Source organism: Crocodylus siamensis, chromosome 6 (genome assembly GCF_052110815.1).
Source record: "Crocodylus siamensis isolate JL-2025a chromosome 6, ASM5211081v1, whole genome shotgun sequence".
In the NCBI taxonomy this organism is placed as follows: Eukaryota; Metazoa; Chordata; order Crocodylia; family Crocodylidae; genus Crocodylus; species Crocodylus siamensis.
Genome location: NC_143400.1, coordinates 12,475,199 through 12,493,011, shown reverse-complemented (window position 1 = coordinate 12,493,011; position 17,813 = coordinate 12,475,199). Strand labels below are relative to the sequence as shown.

At 52.2% G+C, this 17,813-nt stretch overlaps 1 protein-coding gene across 1 annotated transcript; it reads left to right on the top strand.

The window, feature by feature from the left end:
• Window positions 1-609: 609 nt before the first annotated feature.
• Window positions 610-17,570, top strand: LOC149861102 (signaling lymphocytic activation molecule-like). Its single transcript, XM_090051928.1, has 7 exons — window positions 610-926; window positions 6,411-6,737; window positions 7,645-7,926; window positions 10,195-10,290; window positions 12,206-12,279; window positions 14,425-14,520; window positions 15,827-17,570. The coding sequence occupies exons 1-7, from the start codon at window positions 875-877 to the stop codon at window positions 15,881-15,883; spliced, it is 984 nt and encodes a 327-aa protein (XP_089908054.1). The 5' UTR covers window positions 610-874; the 3' UTR covers window positions 15,884-17,570.
• Window positions 17,571-17,813: the final 243 nt, after the last annotated feature.

Genomic DNA, 17,813 nt, shown 5'->3' with positions numbered 1-17,813 from the left:
GGAAACAAGGATGCTGGTCTCAGCTAGGACGGAGACAGAAAACACCTTTGGGTACCAATCCAGACTTGTGTAAGTACTTAGCTCTGGCTTCTGCAAAAAAGAAGAGAGGATGCTGTGCCTATGCCAAGCCTAGCAGCAGTGGGTGCTTTCTTTAAAGCTTTTGGAGTTGAGAGACCGCATCTCTGGAGTTATTTAAAAAGAAGTGGGGCTAGCTCTTCCACTTGCCTGCAAGAGCTTGAGAAAATGATGTGGACAACCTTTGCAAACCCACATTATTTCAAATACATAAACAGCTCATGGTTTAGCAGGTGACCTTATCATTCTTTTTTTGCGGGTTAGGAAATGGTTTGTGATTTTGTAGACCACTCTGTTGTCAGATTCTGTTTACGTGCTTTCTACTTTCCCTCCGTTGCATGTTTGTGATGGGAGCATTAGATTAGATTACTGTTACTGTGCGAGTGACAGGAAGGCTGCTTATTATCGGAGTGGCCATGGTGCTCTATGGTAGGGCCATACCAGTTAACGAGCATCGGCTTTTTTTTTCAGGGGAGCTGTTCCCGTACATGGAGGAAGCTGGGCCTTGACTTTATAGAACTGAGTGGATGGGGTTTTTATTTGCACAGCTCTTGGTAGGATTGCCAAGCATGAGCTGCTAGAGCACCTTGCACTGAAGCATTAAGTAGCATGATTTTGGTTTTTTGAATATTTCCATACAAAAAAAAAAAAAGAATTACCAAACCAGAAAACAGGAAACATGCAGCCCGCCAAGAGACGTCAGTCTCATTTGACTACACCTGTTCTCACCAGTATGCTTAGCTGCAGACAGCAGAGTTGGATCTAAAGTCCACATAAGTCAAGTTTCCTGCGTCGAGCAATGGACTGCAGCGTATGCCTCTGGCTGATCATCTCTTTCTGCTGGGCTTGGGGTACGTTGATTTTTCTCCCTTTCTACTACTCTTGTGCCAAGTGGCTGGCATGTTGCCGAGTGACTTATAGCTCTGCATTTAACGTTTGCTTTCATAAACCACAATGCTGGGCAAGGCAGCTAGATGACATGGTGCCAGAGAAGAGAGGTGACTGTCTATTCTGTGTGCCTTTCACAGGACTCTCTAGACCCAAGGGACAGGTGGCCAGGTGGCTAGGAAGACAGCTGTTGGCAATAATGAAATGTTTTGCAACACACACGATTTGTTGCAAATAATTTGGCATCAGATACTTCAGTAATCCTCAGCAATGAGACAATAATGAGCCACACCCTCAATAAGAAGACACCGCCGGTCCTGTTGACTTCAATAGGACCGCACATACTATTGCCAGACTCAGTTACTTAATGCAGCAGTACTTGCGGTTTCTTAAATGGGAGGAGAGGAGAGGCTGGTTTATAATTGAGCTTCTAGGCACTACCCAATTAATTGATAATAAAGATAACAACACTATTGACCACTAGAACTAGGACAAGAAAGCAACACCAGTAGCTACAATCACTGGTAAGAGAAATGGGGTCAATCCGGCATACGCTGGGCCTGTAAAACTTGAAGGGTAAGATCTGTCAGCGCGTTGATTGGCTTCATGGGGTGGCTCAAATACCATACAGCTGGCTGCTTGGAGCGCTAGGAAGTGGACTGAAGGAAACCCTGGTTTGACAAGCAGGTGAGCTGGCTGATGGCAAGCTTGTCTCATTCCTGGGTAGAAGAGACTGTGTATAACTTGCAGGGCTGTGGATGAATAGGGATGTGGCTGAGAGGAGAGAGGATGTGGAAGCCTGGGATTTGTTGGTTGCTCGGGGAAGGTATATAGTGGGGGCATCCTCTTGTGACATTTCTGCGGCTGAAGGAACAAGCCACAATGGTCCAAAATGAGAATGAGAACATCTTTGATATGACAGAGGGCTTAATACACATGGGGAAAGCAGAAAAAGGGGTCTCTCAAACAAAGTACAGGGGACTCTGCTCTGCCAGCTCCCAAAGCAATGCCCCAGATACCAATTGCTCCATGGGCCACAGGCGCCAGGCGAAGAGAGATTGCTTGGAAAGACCAACAGAGAAGGCTGGGGAGCAGCCACCCGGGAATTTTTTATTGGTATTGCTGGCTCTGCAATATCTGACAGCCTGCCTTTTAAAATCCCCGTGGGCTTTTTCTTTTCTCCAGTGGCATAATGAAAAGTCCCATTTGCACAGTCACTGGCCCAAAGCAATTGCTATTGCTTTCAAGTCAGATCCACTGTCAGCTTTTCCATGGGGGAATCCCATCATTTCCCTGCCCCTGGCTGGGGGTTCAGCCCCTTTCCACCCGTCGTGCCTGCTGTCTAACTTCAGTGGATCTGCCTCCCTCTGCTGAGAGACGTCTTCTCATTCCAGGAGCTCTTTCCCGTTAGGGCCGAGGGATTTTTAAGATGATTTAATGGGGATTTTCCCTCTGGAATCCTTATCATCCTGACCAGAACGTGTCAGCAGCAATGCCTCAACTGAATACCCCAAAGGAGAAGAACAGCTTGCCCCTTATGGCAATAATGTACATTCAGTGGGTTGCAACATAGGCCTGGAATAGACCCCCTGAGCCATAAACACCAGCCCCTCCAGGCAGAGGTAGAACACCTAAGCTGGGTTGCATCCAGAAAGCTCCACGACAACCTTCCCTCCAGCTCCTGCTGCCAATACGGTAAAAATTTAATTCAGACAAGCGGGTTGTTATTTGCATAATGGCCTTTTGGGGCCAGAATAGACCAGGAGCCTTCTTATAGACTCAGAACAGGCTCTCTGGTACCCGGTGGGAGATGTATGTGGGGCAGGTGGGTCTGCGATGAGGTGCTGTATTTACAGGAACGTTCCCAGTGAGGCCGTGCAGGGACCTGGTGCTCTCTGGGGTGCAAATCCTTCTCGGTTGTTTTTTTTCCCCCTTTGTTGGGGCAACCCCCGCTCGTGACGGAACGATTTCACAGGAAGCTGCGTGGCAACCCGGGCCGTTTAATCTTCCACGGGTAACCGATGCCATGACAGCCGATGCGCTGTCAGGGTTCATCACTTGTTTTTCCAGCAAAACAGTTCTTCTGTAAATCGGTACCGAGAGGTGAATATGAATCACTGCGTCCCAATCAGTAGGGATGGGAGAGTCATCTATGGAGACCATCAGTCATGAGCAGCACATGCTTGTACCATAGACCCATAAAAGCTGAGCTGGCAGGGATTTGGGGAGGTCATCCCTCTGCCCCAGGGAGGATCATCCCTGATTTAACCATCCCAGTTGAGTGTTAATCTCACCTGCTCTTAAACACTTCCAAGGAGGAAGACTCCCCCACCTCTGGGGCAGCCTTGAAATGGTTTCATAGTGAGAAAGGCCTTCCTAATCTCCAGCCTACATTTCCCCCTTGCTCTGTCCCCTGCGGTCATGCAAAATAGTTTATTTTCTTTCATTCTTTAAGTATCGGAAGATCATTACCCGAAACAAGCAGAACAATATTACCTCTAGGGAAAGTGGGCATTGGGTGGTTTCGGTCAGCGGAAGCTCACGCAATTGCTGTTCCCCCTGAGGCTTACAGGCACAGATCTAGTCCCTCGCTCTACAGGGCACTTGGCTTCTGAGTCCAGACAAGGAGGCTTCCCCAGTTACTTTCATTCAAAGGCTTTCCTTAGTGGGGTGAAGTGCCTCAGAGCCCCTTCCCCAAGCTTTCGGCCTTACAGCCAGCTGGTGCAAAAAATCAAGGTCGAGGTCAAAGGACGGCCTGTGCCTAATAACCCATTGGGCTGGACATGCCTTTTCTGAATGCTGCTGGCATCTCACCTTCAGAAGGGAGGGAAATTTCATCTCCCCACTCCTACAGATGCAAGCTTAGGATTGCTGGGGGCTGCTATGAAAGTCTGCTTCCTAGAGGCACTGCTCTTTGCCATGCCTTAAATTGCATTGTCTGAGACACCAGTGGATCATCCAGCCGGGTCCCTACAACGCAAACCACTGCCTTTCATCCAATTCCCCCTGCGCAGAGCCTGGTGACTTGCATTTGCCAAAAGCATCTCCTTAAATCCAGTCTTTCAAAGACATGTGGAAGATCTGCCGTGTCCCTGGCTGGCTCATGCTAATGGTTAATAATTAGCTCTGGGAGAAGCTTGACCCTTATTCCTAAAACCAGGGACCTGCAAATTAGCAGCTGCTTTGGGAGACATGGGCAGAGGGAGAGATGTGCTACTGGCTTGGGGATTCCCCTGGCTAGCGCCTTGCCCCATTTAGCATGGAAGTGTATCCAGCTCCCATTCCAAGGCAGGATCCTGCCAGCTCGCAAACTGCCCTCCCCATGGCAGACTGGCCTAGGAGGCAGTTTAGTCAGTGCCTCCTTCCCCTTGGCATCCCATCGCCCTCCCCTCCGCCATCCTTGTGGTCCCCTCTGCATCTGGGTGCCAATAATGGTGAATGCCAGCTCCTGGCTGGGCACACATTACGGACCGGTGCTGGCACTGGTTGTAAACCTGAGCAGAGGAGGTGTTGGGGGGATCTGGGCTCTGCATTTTAGTGTCCTTACTCAACAGACAGCCCCTTTCCCCCCATGCCTGATCTAGATTGCTGTCATCTCCCGTACAGGACAGTTCCAAGAAAAGAGCCCAGTAATCTGAGTACAGTCGGGGCAGGCAGGGACTGTTGCCTCGCCGTGTAAGACTCCTCTCAGAACCCATTTGAGTCACCAGGAGCTTCCCCTTCATCCCTGTCTGCCCAGCTAGGGTTGTTCATGCCTGGCATGGTGCTGGATCTGGACGGGCTTTGCCACAGAGGCCCATTTCACAGCAGGGGAAACTGAGAGCCATGAGGCCTCCTCCACACCAGGGGAACCCTCCAGAGCTGCTCCCAAGCAGAAATCTCAGGAGTGACTGCAGAAGGGCAGTGCCAGGGTCGCTTCCCCCCTGCACTTCTGGGTCAGATGCACGCAAGCAGGTCCTGGAGCACTCATATGTGGACATCCTGGCAGCAAGGGCAGATGGTGGTGACCGCCAGGCCTGCCAGTGACCCTGTTTTTGCCTTGTGCTTCCCCCTGCTCAGTGCATGCTTCACCCCCCATTTTATCCTGCTTGCCATCAGGCTCGGCTTCCTTTCCATTCTGCAATGCAAGCACTCCTGTGGTTGCCCTCAGACAAGCAAAACAGGGCCTTATTTCCCTTTGTGACGGGGACAGCTCAGCCCACACACAGCTCCTGCGCAGTGTGGGAGCCTCTGCCACCCCAGATCCTCCCAGTATAATGAAGCACTGCAATTAGGGTCTGCAAGCAGAGCCGTGCTGAGAAGGGAGCCAGCGAGCGGGAGGCGACGGGAGGGGACAGTGCCATCAAGAGTGATCACTTCCCACCTGTATCAGGACTCCTGACCTGGAGCTTTGCACCCTGGGGCCAAATCCTTCCACCTGCATTGACACAAGGCAGCGCTTGGCGGGGCAAGCCCAGCCCTGGTTTTAGTGGGGGCAAAGCCAATGGAGCAGCATCCATACTCACCAGCTGGGACTAGGCCCCTTGAGCTCACTGGAACCGCTCTAATGAGTGTCTGAACCTTTAGACACTAATGGGGCTGTACAAGTGGGGGCTGTTCCCGGTCCCCTTAATGGTACGATGCTGAAGGACATCACCTGGCATCCTGGCTGAGAGGAGCTGGGGATGCAGAGGGCAGCAGGGACTGTAGCAAGGTCCCCTACCACTCCATAAAGGCTCAGCCAGGGCAGCCCGCTACATCAGCTCACACCTCCAGCAAGACCCAGGAAGGAGAATTACTGGTGCTTCCAGTAGCTCTTCCTACCTTTAGAGCCGAGATGCGCATCTGTAATCCCCCATGGTTCTCCCCATGAGCAGAGGGAGGAAGACAATTCCTCTTAGGTTAGATATAAGGAAACATTTTAGGTTCGATATTAGGAAAAACTTTTGCATTAGGAGGGTAGTAAAGCACTGGAACAGGTTCCCCAGAGAGGTGGTGGAGTCTCCATCCTTGGAGGTTTTTAAGACCCGACTAGAAAAAGCCTTGGCTGGGATGATGTAGCTGGGGCTGGTTCTGCTTGGAGCAGGGGGGTTGGACTAGATGTGACCTCCAGAGGTCCCTTCACACCCTCATTTTCTATGAGTTTGAGTTTTCTTTGAAGGCCTCAGCCTCCAGACCTGGAGGACACTCTGCACTTGCCCTACAGTCACAGCATTTGGAGGCCTCATGGCTTGCAGAGAAAGGCTTGGAAATGCAACCTGGTGATGACCCTATGCAGAAGGCAAGGCAAAAGAACCCAAATGTTGCTCAAAAAGAGGAAGCTCTTGATTTCTTTCGATCCGGTCTCATGAATTTGGGGGCAGGGGGACCTGATTCAGGATTCTGAAGTGCTCGGAAGGGGTGAGATTCATGCGTTTCCTGGACAATATAAATGAGATTCACTCCCTTTGCTCCTTCCCCCATCGCAGGGGCCAGCCCTGGGGCTGTGCACACGGTTTTTGGAGCCCTGGGGAAACCCACCCTTCTGAACGTGACACCATATCTCCAGAATTTAACTACACGCTTCGAGAAAGTTTTGTGGAAGCGGGACACGTTGGATCCCGTGACAAAGTCCATCATCCTGGATTATGCGGGAGGGAATTACACCATCAAACTGAACCAGCGCATCAGGTTCCACCCCACGAACTTCTCCCTGGAAATCATGGAGACCTCCAAGCAAGACGAGGAGACGTACACGTTCACCGGGACCCAAGGAGCCGTGGAGAAGGTTTTGAGCCTGCGCCTGGAAGTGTACGGTAATGAATGCAGTGTTTCTGGGACCTCTTCTGCACCCTGACTCAGCGGCGGGTCTGCCCGTGTCCTGCCTATTGAAATGGTGCCAGCTTTCTCTGAACACCCTCATGGCCACTCACCCCCACAGTTTCAGTCCCTATTGCCCTCTGCTCCCTGCCCTGTGATCCCTATTCAGCCCCCTGGCACCGACCTGCCTCCAAAGCACAGACATCTTCCTCCCTTCCCACCGCCCTGGGGACAGTGCGGTTTGCTCCAAACCCTGAATTCGTGGGCAAATTACACTCCTAATGCCAATTAACTTCATTCATAAACCCACCCGTGCAGCCACATAAACGGAGCGGCCAAAGGATGCCATAGGGCAGTGAGGGGCAACCTTTTTGGTGGGTGATCCACAAATTAGCCCCGCACCCTCCCCAAGTACCACTCTGATGCCTGTTCCTTATCTGACCTGCTGCCCCACTTTCTGCTCCTTGCCCTGTGCCCCTTTACCTGATCTGCTGCTCCACCTTTTGCTCCCTTCCCTGTGTTCCTTTACCCGATCTGCTGCTCCACTTTCATCTCCCTGCCCTGAGATCCCTTACCAGATCTACTGCTCCACTTTCTGTTCCCTTACTCCATCTGCTGCTCAGCTGTCTGCTCCCTGATTTGTGCTCTCACCTCCCCTGCTGATCTGCTTTTTGCTCCCTGCCCCATCTGCCACTGTGCTGCCTGTCCCCTCCCCAATCTGTTGCAGGCCACAGGTTGGCTGCCACTGATGTACGGTCTTGATCTTCCTGCTTAGCAGGATTGCACTGGGGGTGCTGCCGCTGAGATGAGAGGCAGCTAGCGAGAAGGAGCAGGATGGGGCCCAGCCCAGCTCCCTCTGTCCTGCCTGAGCTAATCTGCACCCTCTCCCATCATGCCCCACAGAGGAGGTGTCAGTGCCCATCATCCAAGTCAACAAGTCCCTGAGCAACAAGAGTTGCACTCTGACCCTCAGCTGCATGGCCGAGAAAGGCGACAACATGACCTACTGCTGGAGCTGCTCCGAGCACCATGCCGCCTGGCCTTGCCTCCACAACGGGAGCCTGTTTAACCTGTCCCTTGGCCTCTGGGAGACCAGCCTCACCTGCGTCTGCACCGTCAGCAACCCTGTCAGTCGCTACTCCACCCCCATCAACGCCTCGGCCGAGTGCAGCGTCGAACTCAGGGGTAAGTTGTCTGGGAAGGGGAGGCAAAGTCCTGCCCCAGCCAACACCTGGGGGCCAAGAATGGCAGCGGTATCAGGGCTGGGGGCTGAGCACAGGCAGACCCTCGCCCTTTTCTGGTATAAATCAGCTGTGCCATGGGCAGGCCCTACATGACATGCAGTACGTGCGTCTGAGGCAGACGGGCCCCTGTCTCCAGGCTCTGAATGGTGGTAGAGAAAGGCTTTGGCTCCATGAAAAATCATGGATCAAAGCAGAGATCTCACACAGCAGTCACTGAAAGGGGCACCAAGCTCAATGGAGACCGCCAACTGAGCAACCAGGCCTAAGGCCCTCCTCGAGTGCCCTGATGGGAGGTCTAGGTGTTTGCACTGGCAGGGGCAGAGCTGCATGGGAGAAGTCACCTGCACCCCCACCCCCCCAGCAAGGTGCTGCGGACCACAGCCACGGGGCTGCGTTTCCCAGAAGGCTGCACCCCATCCAGCCACCCCGTCTGCCCCTTCCCAGTGCAGGGGAGACCATGCGCACACAACGGTCCCTTACTGCTGGGCACAGGCCAGTTCTTTCTCACTGGAGCTGGCACCGCAGCTCACTGGGGAAACTGCTCACAACCTTCTAGGAGGTGATGGATACAGAGCGGACCTGCCGGGTTTTGCTGTGGCACCGTCCCTTTGCAGCTCAGATGCGTCCCAATGGGTTTGCAGTCTCCCCAGGGCCAGCAGCAGCTCCCAGGGGCCTGCTCTGGGCTATGACTGCCCTTTGCAGCTGCTGTCCATGGCTAAACTCCTGCACCCAGGTTTGGGCGCCTCCGGCTCGCACTGCTCGTCCAGCTGGCAACCACAGGGCTGTGTCATCACAGATGAACAGTTTGCACACCCAAACGTCACAGGAAAGCCCTTGGCAGCTGCTTCTTCCTCAAAAATCCAGAGCAGGGAAGCACGCTCTGCTCTCATTGGGGTTTTTCAGCTGTTGCCTGTGTGACATGGGGACTTCCATGGCCTGCATGAAGGCTACATTTAATTCTCTTCTCGGTAGTCTCTGCTCACGTGAGTGGACACATCCAGTGGTCGCAACCCCGCTCCCCACCCTGCCCCTTCAGACTCCAGGCTTGAAAAAGTGTTTTCTCCTCATTAGCAGAGACTGGGGGCTCAGCAGCAGAGGAACACGAGCAGTGCCACATCGGGTTGGACCCATGGTCCATCGATCCCACTAGCTTCTCCGCAACATTGCAGAAATGGATGGTATACAGGGAAAGCCCTGAGCCAGATAGTGATCTGTCCCCTATTCAGTACCTTCCCTGACATCCAGCATTCGAGATGCCAGACAAAACATCTCCAACCATTTTGTTCAATAGGCATTAATAGATCTATCCTCCGTGAGTGCCTCCAGTTCCTTGTTGAGCCTGGCTCTGCTCTCTGTCACCACTGCCTGTGGCCAGGACGTCCACAAGTTAACTGTGTGTTGCTTAAAACAGGACTTTCTCCTGTTACATAAAAAAGGACTTTAACCCCGGGCACTGCACAGACCCAGGCCAGAAGGCAACCCCGCAGCAGGGGTAACCGGTCATCAGGATGGCCAACTAGCAATCAAAGAGCAGCCACATAGTGCCCGGGGACGAGCTCCTATGCACAGACCGTGCTGGGAGCAAAGAGTTGTGTTTATTCCCACTTCATAGTTTCATAGTTGGTTGGGTCAGAAGGGACCTGAGCAGATCATCGAGTCCGACCCCCTGCCATAGCAGGAAAGATGTTCATCTAGCCTCCTCTTAAACACCACCAGGGTAGGAGCCTGCACCACTTCTCCTGGGAGTTGGTTCCAGATCCTAGCTGCCCTGACCGTGAAGTAGCGCCTTCTTCACCCAGCCTGTATGTGGGACCTCAGCTGCAAACATGCTCTAGCCTGATGGACTTGAAGCGGAGTCGGAGAAGGCAGGGCCCGGTGGAGCAGAGCTTCCTGCATCTTCTGCTGACAAGACATGTCCTGTCTTTTGCTTCCTGCTTCACGAAGATTACAGATAAATTAAATGTTAAGAGCCACAGATGGTCAGATAGGTTAAACCGTCTCTGTGTTGTGCTTGAGAGCTTGTCTATCATCTCTCCCAGCCAGATAGTTGATCCAATATCAGCATGAAGCCCTTGCTCAGGGCATATTCCCTCGAGCATCATGGCTGCGACACCTCTCTAGGCCTCCCCTAGGAACAGGCAGATAAAACCCATCAGCTATAAACCAACAACTATAAACCATCAACTTTTCTCTATAAATTGCCTTACAGGGTCCTACAGACTCCAGGTGATATACATCCTGCCCATCATCCTGATAATGGTCATCTGCGCAGGGCTTGTCGTCTGGTACTGGGTAGGACACAGAGGTACGTGTCCTAGGTTGCCCCCGTTGCCAAATGTATTTGGACTCCCCATCCCTGTGTTGTTTCCCCATGATACAGATGGGAAGCTAAGCTTCATTTCCCCTCCTTTAACCATTTTTAGCCTAAAGCTTTGGCCAGCCAAAGTGCTGCTACAGAGCTGACACTATAACCTTTGCAGACGTTTCTAGCTTAGACTGGACTTTGGGCATCTGGTACTCGGCCGTGGGCAGAGACAAATGACTGATACGGGTAGATCATGCTGCTTCTCATCCAGTCTGGAAAGTCCTCCGTACTGGTCCACACATCCTGCACGCAGCAGTGTGGCGATGGGGCCAGCCATGTGTTAACTCTCACAGGGGAGCTGCGTATCATGTTTGATCTTCCCTTGCAGACAGTAGAGCGGCATGTATTTCTGAGGGCCCCTGGTGTATAAGGCAGGAAGGAAACCATACAAAACTGTAACCACTCACACAGGCATGTGATTAGGAGGAAACTTCCCTTTCAGGCTCTCTGCTACAATGAGTTCTCAGCATTTCTTGGGGACCCTGGGGGGACTCCAGCCATGGGGAGCAGTGAGGGGTATCTCCAGCTGTACCTCGTGCTGGTGCCAGGGGAATGCCCAGCAGAGCACTGGCATGTCACTGATCTGCCCCACTGCTGAGCAACACAAGAGGGTGCGTGACGGAGGGCATCTGCCTCAACCCCAACTTTGCCATGATGCCGGAGCAGTGGTGCTGCCTGCTGAAGGACTAGATAGGGAGGACCTTGCCACTGTTCTGCAGTGCGTCAGGTTGTCTTTGGCTGAAAAAGGCCACGGCAGGCCTGAAAAAACTGTGAGCTGAATGTAACTGGTGCCTGAGTTTGCAAAGAGCCCAAAACAACGGCTCAGGGTGGGTGCTGACCCCACATTTCAATGGGTGCCACCTCCAGCGCTTGGAAAGCTACAGATTAAGACTCTCCCTGGATGATAAGGTAAATGATGATATGCAGCTCCTCTAGACCCTCATTAGACCAGTCCCTGCTCAGAGCATACAGGTAGGGAGAGGAAGAGTCACGGGATGAAGATCCACCCCGGCCTTCCTCAAAGCAAGTGTGGAAACAACAGGCTAGCCTCAGTGATGTATAACTTAAGAGCTGTGGGTAGACCTGGCTGGGAATCGGGCCTCTCTGTTAAAACCTCAGGAAATGCATTTCCCCCAACACCTGCTGCAACTTCCCACAGAAAATATGGACTTTGGGGTGAAATGTTTTGTCTCCCAAATGAAACAATCGTGATTCAGTTTGGGGCCCTGGGGTCTGACACTACTCAGGACTCAGACACCATCTCTCATTGTAAGCAGTCCCTGGTGCACGATGGGAGATGTCCCACCCAGGGAGAATAATGGGCACACGAGGCATCTGGACTATGAGCCCCGTGAGACACTGAGGTTCTGGTGTGAACAGATGTGTTTCAGGTTTTGGCCAAGACTTGATGCATCACGTATCCAGGGCCTCCGCAAAACGTCAACATTTTCCATGGAGGGCAGACCCTTTTTATTGAAAATGCTGATTTAGTCCAAAACTCACTTTTCTGCTGGAAAAATGGGGCTGGGGGGGAGAAAGGAGGGGGTTTCCAACCAGCCCTACCTACTCGCCCATGCATGACATGGGGATAGAGCTGGTTTTCCACTCCTGAAAGTTGGCTCAGCTGTCCAGAGCCAGGAAACCTCCGTCTTGGGGCATGTCCACCTTGCAACTCAGCTGTGATGCCAGCTTGTGCGGACACAGTTTCCAAATGACCGACCCCTGCCCATGAAGTATTCGACAGCAAGATCCACGATGGTGCAGGCATCTCTATGAACCGAGGGCTCAGGGTGTGATATGACTGCGTTGCTCCCTTTCCTCTCAGCAACAGCTGCAATCATTTTTTCCCAACTAGGTCAAAAACAGCAAGTGCCGCTGAAGGACGAGAGCACTGTTCACACCATTTACGCACAGGTTCAGAGGGCGGAGGTGAGTTGAGCTGTTTGCTTTGCAATGCAAGAGCTCTGCTTGGTCGGCACTGCCTAGCATGGTTGGTTATAGTCCCAGATAACCTCTACCACAGTTCACCCAGGGCAAAGAGGTAGGATAGGGGGCCAGGCCATCCAAGATCCTGCTTCTCTTGGGTTTGAAGTGGATCATAAAGTCTCTTGCCCAAGAGGCCTATTCGCCCCATGTGGGCCTGAATTTATACAGTGACGACTTTCCTTGATGTGCAGAAAAGTACATCCCATAAGCTTCTTCTTGCTTCCTGATGCTGAGTTTGCTGCCATAAAATTGTCCCCTGTACCTGCTTCTTGGAGAAGGGGCAATCTCGAGCGAGACATATGCCATGGAGCTGTGCCTGTCACAGGGCTTTGTGCTCCTTGCCAAGCTAAGAAGGAAGAGACATCTCAGCCCCAAACAAACTTTATTCAGCTTTCTCAGCAACCTAAACCCCTCCCAAAACACATCACTGTATGGCTCAACCCCCCAGAGTCAGAGGAGAACAGGGCTGGAAGGGATCTCAGGACAGCTCAGCTTGTCCAGCCCCTGCTCAAGGCAGGATCCTCCCTACCTCAACCATCCCAGTCCTAGATTGTTCAGGGGGGTTAAACCTATCTTTTTTTTTTTCTAATGGCTATTTTCTAAACAAAATCATCATGGCAAATCCTAATGGCTTGCTTGGGAAAACATCCAAAAGAAACACCCAGGCCATTCTGAACTGCTTGCCCTCCGCATCCCCTTCTTTGCCTTTCCCCTGAATTTCTGTTCACCCAACTGTTGGCCCCAAGACCTTGCCTGGCTCTGCTCTACTCCAGCCCAGGCATCTGTGCCCCCTGGACGGCCTCCCAACAGGGTTTGGACATATGCAGTTCAAAGAACCTGCATCGAGACCTGGGGACTGTCCTAAGTAACTCTAGGGCAGTGGTTTTCACCCTTTTTTTCATTTATGGACCCCCAAAAGTTTCAAATGGAGGTTCAGACCCCTTTGAATGGCAAGTGTGGGTTTTCAGCTACTTTTGATTGTTCATAGTAATTTTTCATGGACCTCCTTAGACATAGTCTGTTGACCCCCAGGGGGTCTGTGGACCACAGGTTGAAAACCACTGCTCCTGGGAATTGCTCTTCTCAGTGCGTCCCTGACTGTTAGTGCACGCTCAGTAGCCCATGAGCGACAACAACCAGGAAAGTAAAGCTGGGCTTTTCTCCTTCTTGAGAGTCAGCAGAAGTCCTGAAGTCATGAGCAGTCCTCAGTGACCCTCGATAGACTCTCTCTCTGCCTTTATTTTGTGCTCTCAGCCACACACACCCAGCTTCTGCTGGAGTCAATCTGATAAGGATGCACTTAAGGCAGGAGTCGTTATGATGAGTATGCAGTCAAGGCAGGAGTCAATATGATGAAGATGCACCCTGGGCAAGGAGAACGCTCCGCTCCCCAGTCTAATCATGCCTAGCTCTTAAACGACTGCAGGGGTCAGGAGCTCTCAGTGCACCCCTGCCAGTTCGTGCAATGCAAGGTAGCCAGGGCGCAGGTATAATGCACTCCGTTCCTCCTCCAGCAGCAGCACTTTGGTCACTGGGTGTCAATAGAGACTTGCAGCTGAATGCACACAGGCCAGATTACACACCTGGACCGTCCTCTGATGGTGATGGACCAGTTTGTGCTTCCAGCAGGGCGTTGAGGCTGAATCTGGCTTCTGGGGCCAAGGCTGGGGTGGGCTCAGGCAGGCGCCCGGGGAAAGCCCATGCTCCAGGACCCCACATTCCCGGGGGAGCTGTGGCCAAGCTCTTCCCCAGCACCAGTGCTCCTGCCTCGCTCCCCAAAACAGTCCCTGCTGGGATGGCTTGGGATGGGACCCTCCAGGTCCCACACAGGATGCCACCCCCCTGCAGACCTCTGTATATCAGCCTGACACAATCAAGCCTTTCATTTAGGGAAAATGGTTGAAAACCCTCCACCCTGCTCTTTCAAACTGCAAGAGTCTCCTCATGACACCCCCAGCCTCACAGGTGGTTTCCTGGCCTGTATTTCAACAGTCAACCCTGGGCAGCCAGCCCAGCTGTGCAGGATGTGGTATGCTGCTGCAGCAGGTTGCCGTTCTGCCCAGCTCATACCTTTTGCTCTTTCTACAGAAGCAGAAAGCGGTGTGCACTTTCCCTTCTGCCGAGGACCACGCTTGCACCACCATCTATGCCTGCGCCATGGGACTACCTCCAGACACAGCCCAGGTAAGAGGCCGTCTGCATGCGTTCTTCCGTCTTGCAGGGGAATCTTCCACTCCAAGGTCACAGCTGCCATCAGCAACGCCGGTCAGAAAATTCCCCATGGGAGCGTGACCGTTTCTCAGGACACATGCCATTCAAGTCCACTCCTGGTGGAGCCCATGCAGGTTTTGGGGAGAACCACTTCAATGTGACCAAGACTGGCACCTTTGTGGGTGATGTGGAAACAGACCTCCTCCCTGTACCTGCTGCCCCATTATCCCAGCTCCCCAGATATGTCGATACTCCAAGTGTCCAGCAGCCCAGGGGTCTGCCCCATATCCCCACTTTCGGGCTAGGGAAATGCAGTCCTTTCCTCCCACACCCAATCTGGGCTTTTGGGCTATTCATTTTCATTGGGAAGGAAAAAATGAGGCTCTGTTTCACCCCCGAAAAGCTTTGATATTCTTCGGGGGGGTGAGGGGGAATACTGACACTGCAGTCAGCTCCTGCAGGAAGGTTCCTGCTTTTCTGTGATTTAAAAAAATCCCCAGTTTTAAGAAAAAAAAAAGTAACCCAAAATCCACATTTTTCTGTGATTAAAGTGAAACATCACTCTCTATATATCTCTATATATGTATATGTGTATGTATATATGTGTGTGTGTGTGTATGTCTAAGTGTTGTTTCATTTAAATCACGAGAAAATGTGGATTTGGGGTTACTTGTTTTAAATCGAAAATTGGGGTTTTTTTAAATCAGAGAAAAGCAGGATTCCTGGTTATCAGCAACACCCTTCTGCAACCAGTCACCTCATTGCAGCATTGAGGGGCTCTTTGCGGACAGGGTTGATGGGAATGCAGCAAGAAACCAGAGTCAACACGCGCTGCGCAGAACATGAGGGGGCCCAAATCCACAGACCTCCAATGACTTCAGTGGACTCACCCCTAATTTACATCTGGGTACCAGGTGCTGTGGGTGCAGGAGGACACCAAGGCCTGAGAGGTGGCATGCTAACACGAGTGTAACATGCACGGGCTTTGTGCACTCACGTACACGGCAGTGGCATTGGAAGCAGACAGATCTGAGTTTAGCTGCTTGCATTAGGCTGTGATTATCACTCTGTACCACTTGATGGCAGGGACAGATAATAAATGTTTTGCCGAATGGGCTATCCCAGGATAAGCAGTGGACATGCCACCTTCCTTATTCCAACGCTGAAATCAGTCGCAGCAGTCAGAAAGCTGCCATAATACATACACCTGGATTCATGCTCCTGGCTTGATTTGCACATTCACTGCCTTTTCTCCCCCTCCCCCCATGTCCATCCCCAGACCCAGACCCTGGGACCCACAACTGTTTATGCCAGCGTGACGTATCCCAGGAGCTGAGACCTTCCCAGGCTACATGCAAGATCTGAGACACTGGGAGGACACAGATGCACTCTTACCCCCCAAGGAACCCATTTCTTCATCTGCTGAATTGGCATCCAAGTCCCCTAGGAAGTTATCAACTATTGTCCACGTCCACAATGCACAGAGCTATAAGCTGAAACTGCAACCAGTGAGACTGAGATTAGACGTTAAGGGAAAACTCTTTGAATTTCAGGATAACTCAGCCCCAGACAAAGTAGTACAGGGGAGGGGAGTTGGACTCCTCAGCACTGGAGGCCCAAGGGCAAGCTTGACCAACCTTTGCTGGGCTGAACTGATCTGACTTGGGGGCAGGGGAAGGTACTAGTTGGATCTGAAGGATCCTTTCTGAACCATTTTCCATGGTCTCCAAAGAAAGGGGACCAGGCAATATACCCTTTGGCACAATCCAGCTGGATGTCCAAAGCCTGCAAGTCACAGACAGCACATAATAGCACAACTCCTATGCACGACAAGGGTCTTTGCTACTGATTGTACACGCACGAGGTACTAAGGTAGTGGCAACCTTTGAAAGCTTAGGGGGGCTGGACAGGCAGGTAGATGAGTGCAGCAGAAGGGAGGATGACCGCCGGTGGGACTGGACCAGTGATGAGAGCTAGGAGCTGCAGAAGAGGAGGCAATCGCTGCCAGCAGCTGAACTGTGTGGCAGGTCAAGGCCCAGGTTTTGTGCCCAGGGCTGGGCCTGGACAGAAGCCAGCTGTCAGGAAACAGATGAGGATGGTATATGTTCATGTGCCAAGGGCCGCAAAAGCAAGAGGCCTCGATCTCAGGATGCTCCTTTGCTCTTGGGATGGCACCGCAGCGACACAGGCTTATACCAGCTGGGCGCTTGGACCAGGAGAACTGTCCCTTGGTCACCCTGCTGCTTTTAGGTAAGACCTTCCTGTCTGTCCCAGTATAACTGCACGGATTCTGCTCTGGGCTTGGCTAGGGTTGATCCCAAGTCAACCAGCATCCTACTAAAGGTCAATTCTTCCCAGGATACTTCTGCTACTGGGGTGAAATTCTCCTCCCCAGGGGTCTAGCATGACAATGGGGCATCCCTCCTCTCATGCTGTGAGGAACTGTGCAAGATGTTAAATCACCCAGCAATTCTCTATCCAAAAAGCTGGGTATTTGGGGGATTTGCTCCAGCTCTGAATGAACAGCCTCCACATTCCCACACATTTGGCTCAGGGGAGTGGCTCTTCTTGTCCCACCACCCATGTACTGCTCTGGGTCTGGCTGTTTCTGCAAGTCAGATTTACCCCGTGACCTCTTCAGAGCATGCCCTCACCCAAAAAAGGCCAAGCCTGGGACAGAATCCTTCACTCTGAAGACAGACAAGGATATTACAGCCTGTCAAGGCCTGCTTGGAAAAGGCTTTTGTGCAGAGGCAGCACAGCATAGTGAGAGGCTGGAGTGCTCGGGCTCCTGGGTTCTCCTCTCAGCTCTGCCACCGGCTTTGGGTCACTTTGCCTCTGCACCCCTCTGTTTTCCTCCTGCCTGTAAAACAGAGACTGCAAGGCTGACCTGCACCACGCCGGGAAGACCCACACCTGCACATCACTTTGGATGCCTCTCCAATCAGGGTCGCTCTGGAAACCCAACTCATGTGTGCAGCATGCCCACATGCAGAAAGTGAAGGACCAATAAAAAGCTGAAATAAAACAACAGAGGGCTATTTGAGTCTTTCCTTTTAGTACTACAGGAGAACAGGAATAGACAACCTCACATCCAGGGCAAGAACCGGCTTCCTCATTTGTATACCTTCTTCCCCCGCAACGCTGAAGTGCTCAGTTTTGCTCTTAGCAGGAGTTTCAGGGTCCGGGTGCTCTGAGCTTGCAGGTGCAAGGGCTTGCAGGTGCACTGGCCTGGTGATGGGAGATGGTGGGCAGGAATATGCTAC

Excerpts from the sequence above, each read along its gene's own strand:
- LOC149861102 (XM_090051928.1), top strand. The coding sequence starts at position 875 with ATGGACTGCAGCGTATGCCTCTGGCTGATCATCTCTTTCTGCTGGGCT. Across the intron at positions 927-6,410 it reads CTCTTTCTGCTGGGCTTGGG|GGGCCAGCCCTGGGGCTGTG; the intron begins GTACGTTGATTT and ends CCCCCATCGCAG. Across the intron at positions 12,280-14,424 it reads CACAGGTTCAGAGGGCGGAG|AAGCAGAAAGCGGTGTGCAC; the intron begins GTGAGTTGAGCT and ends CTCTTTCTACAG.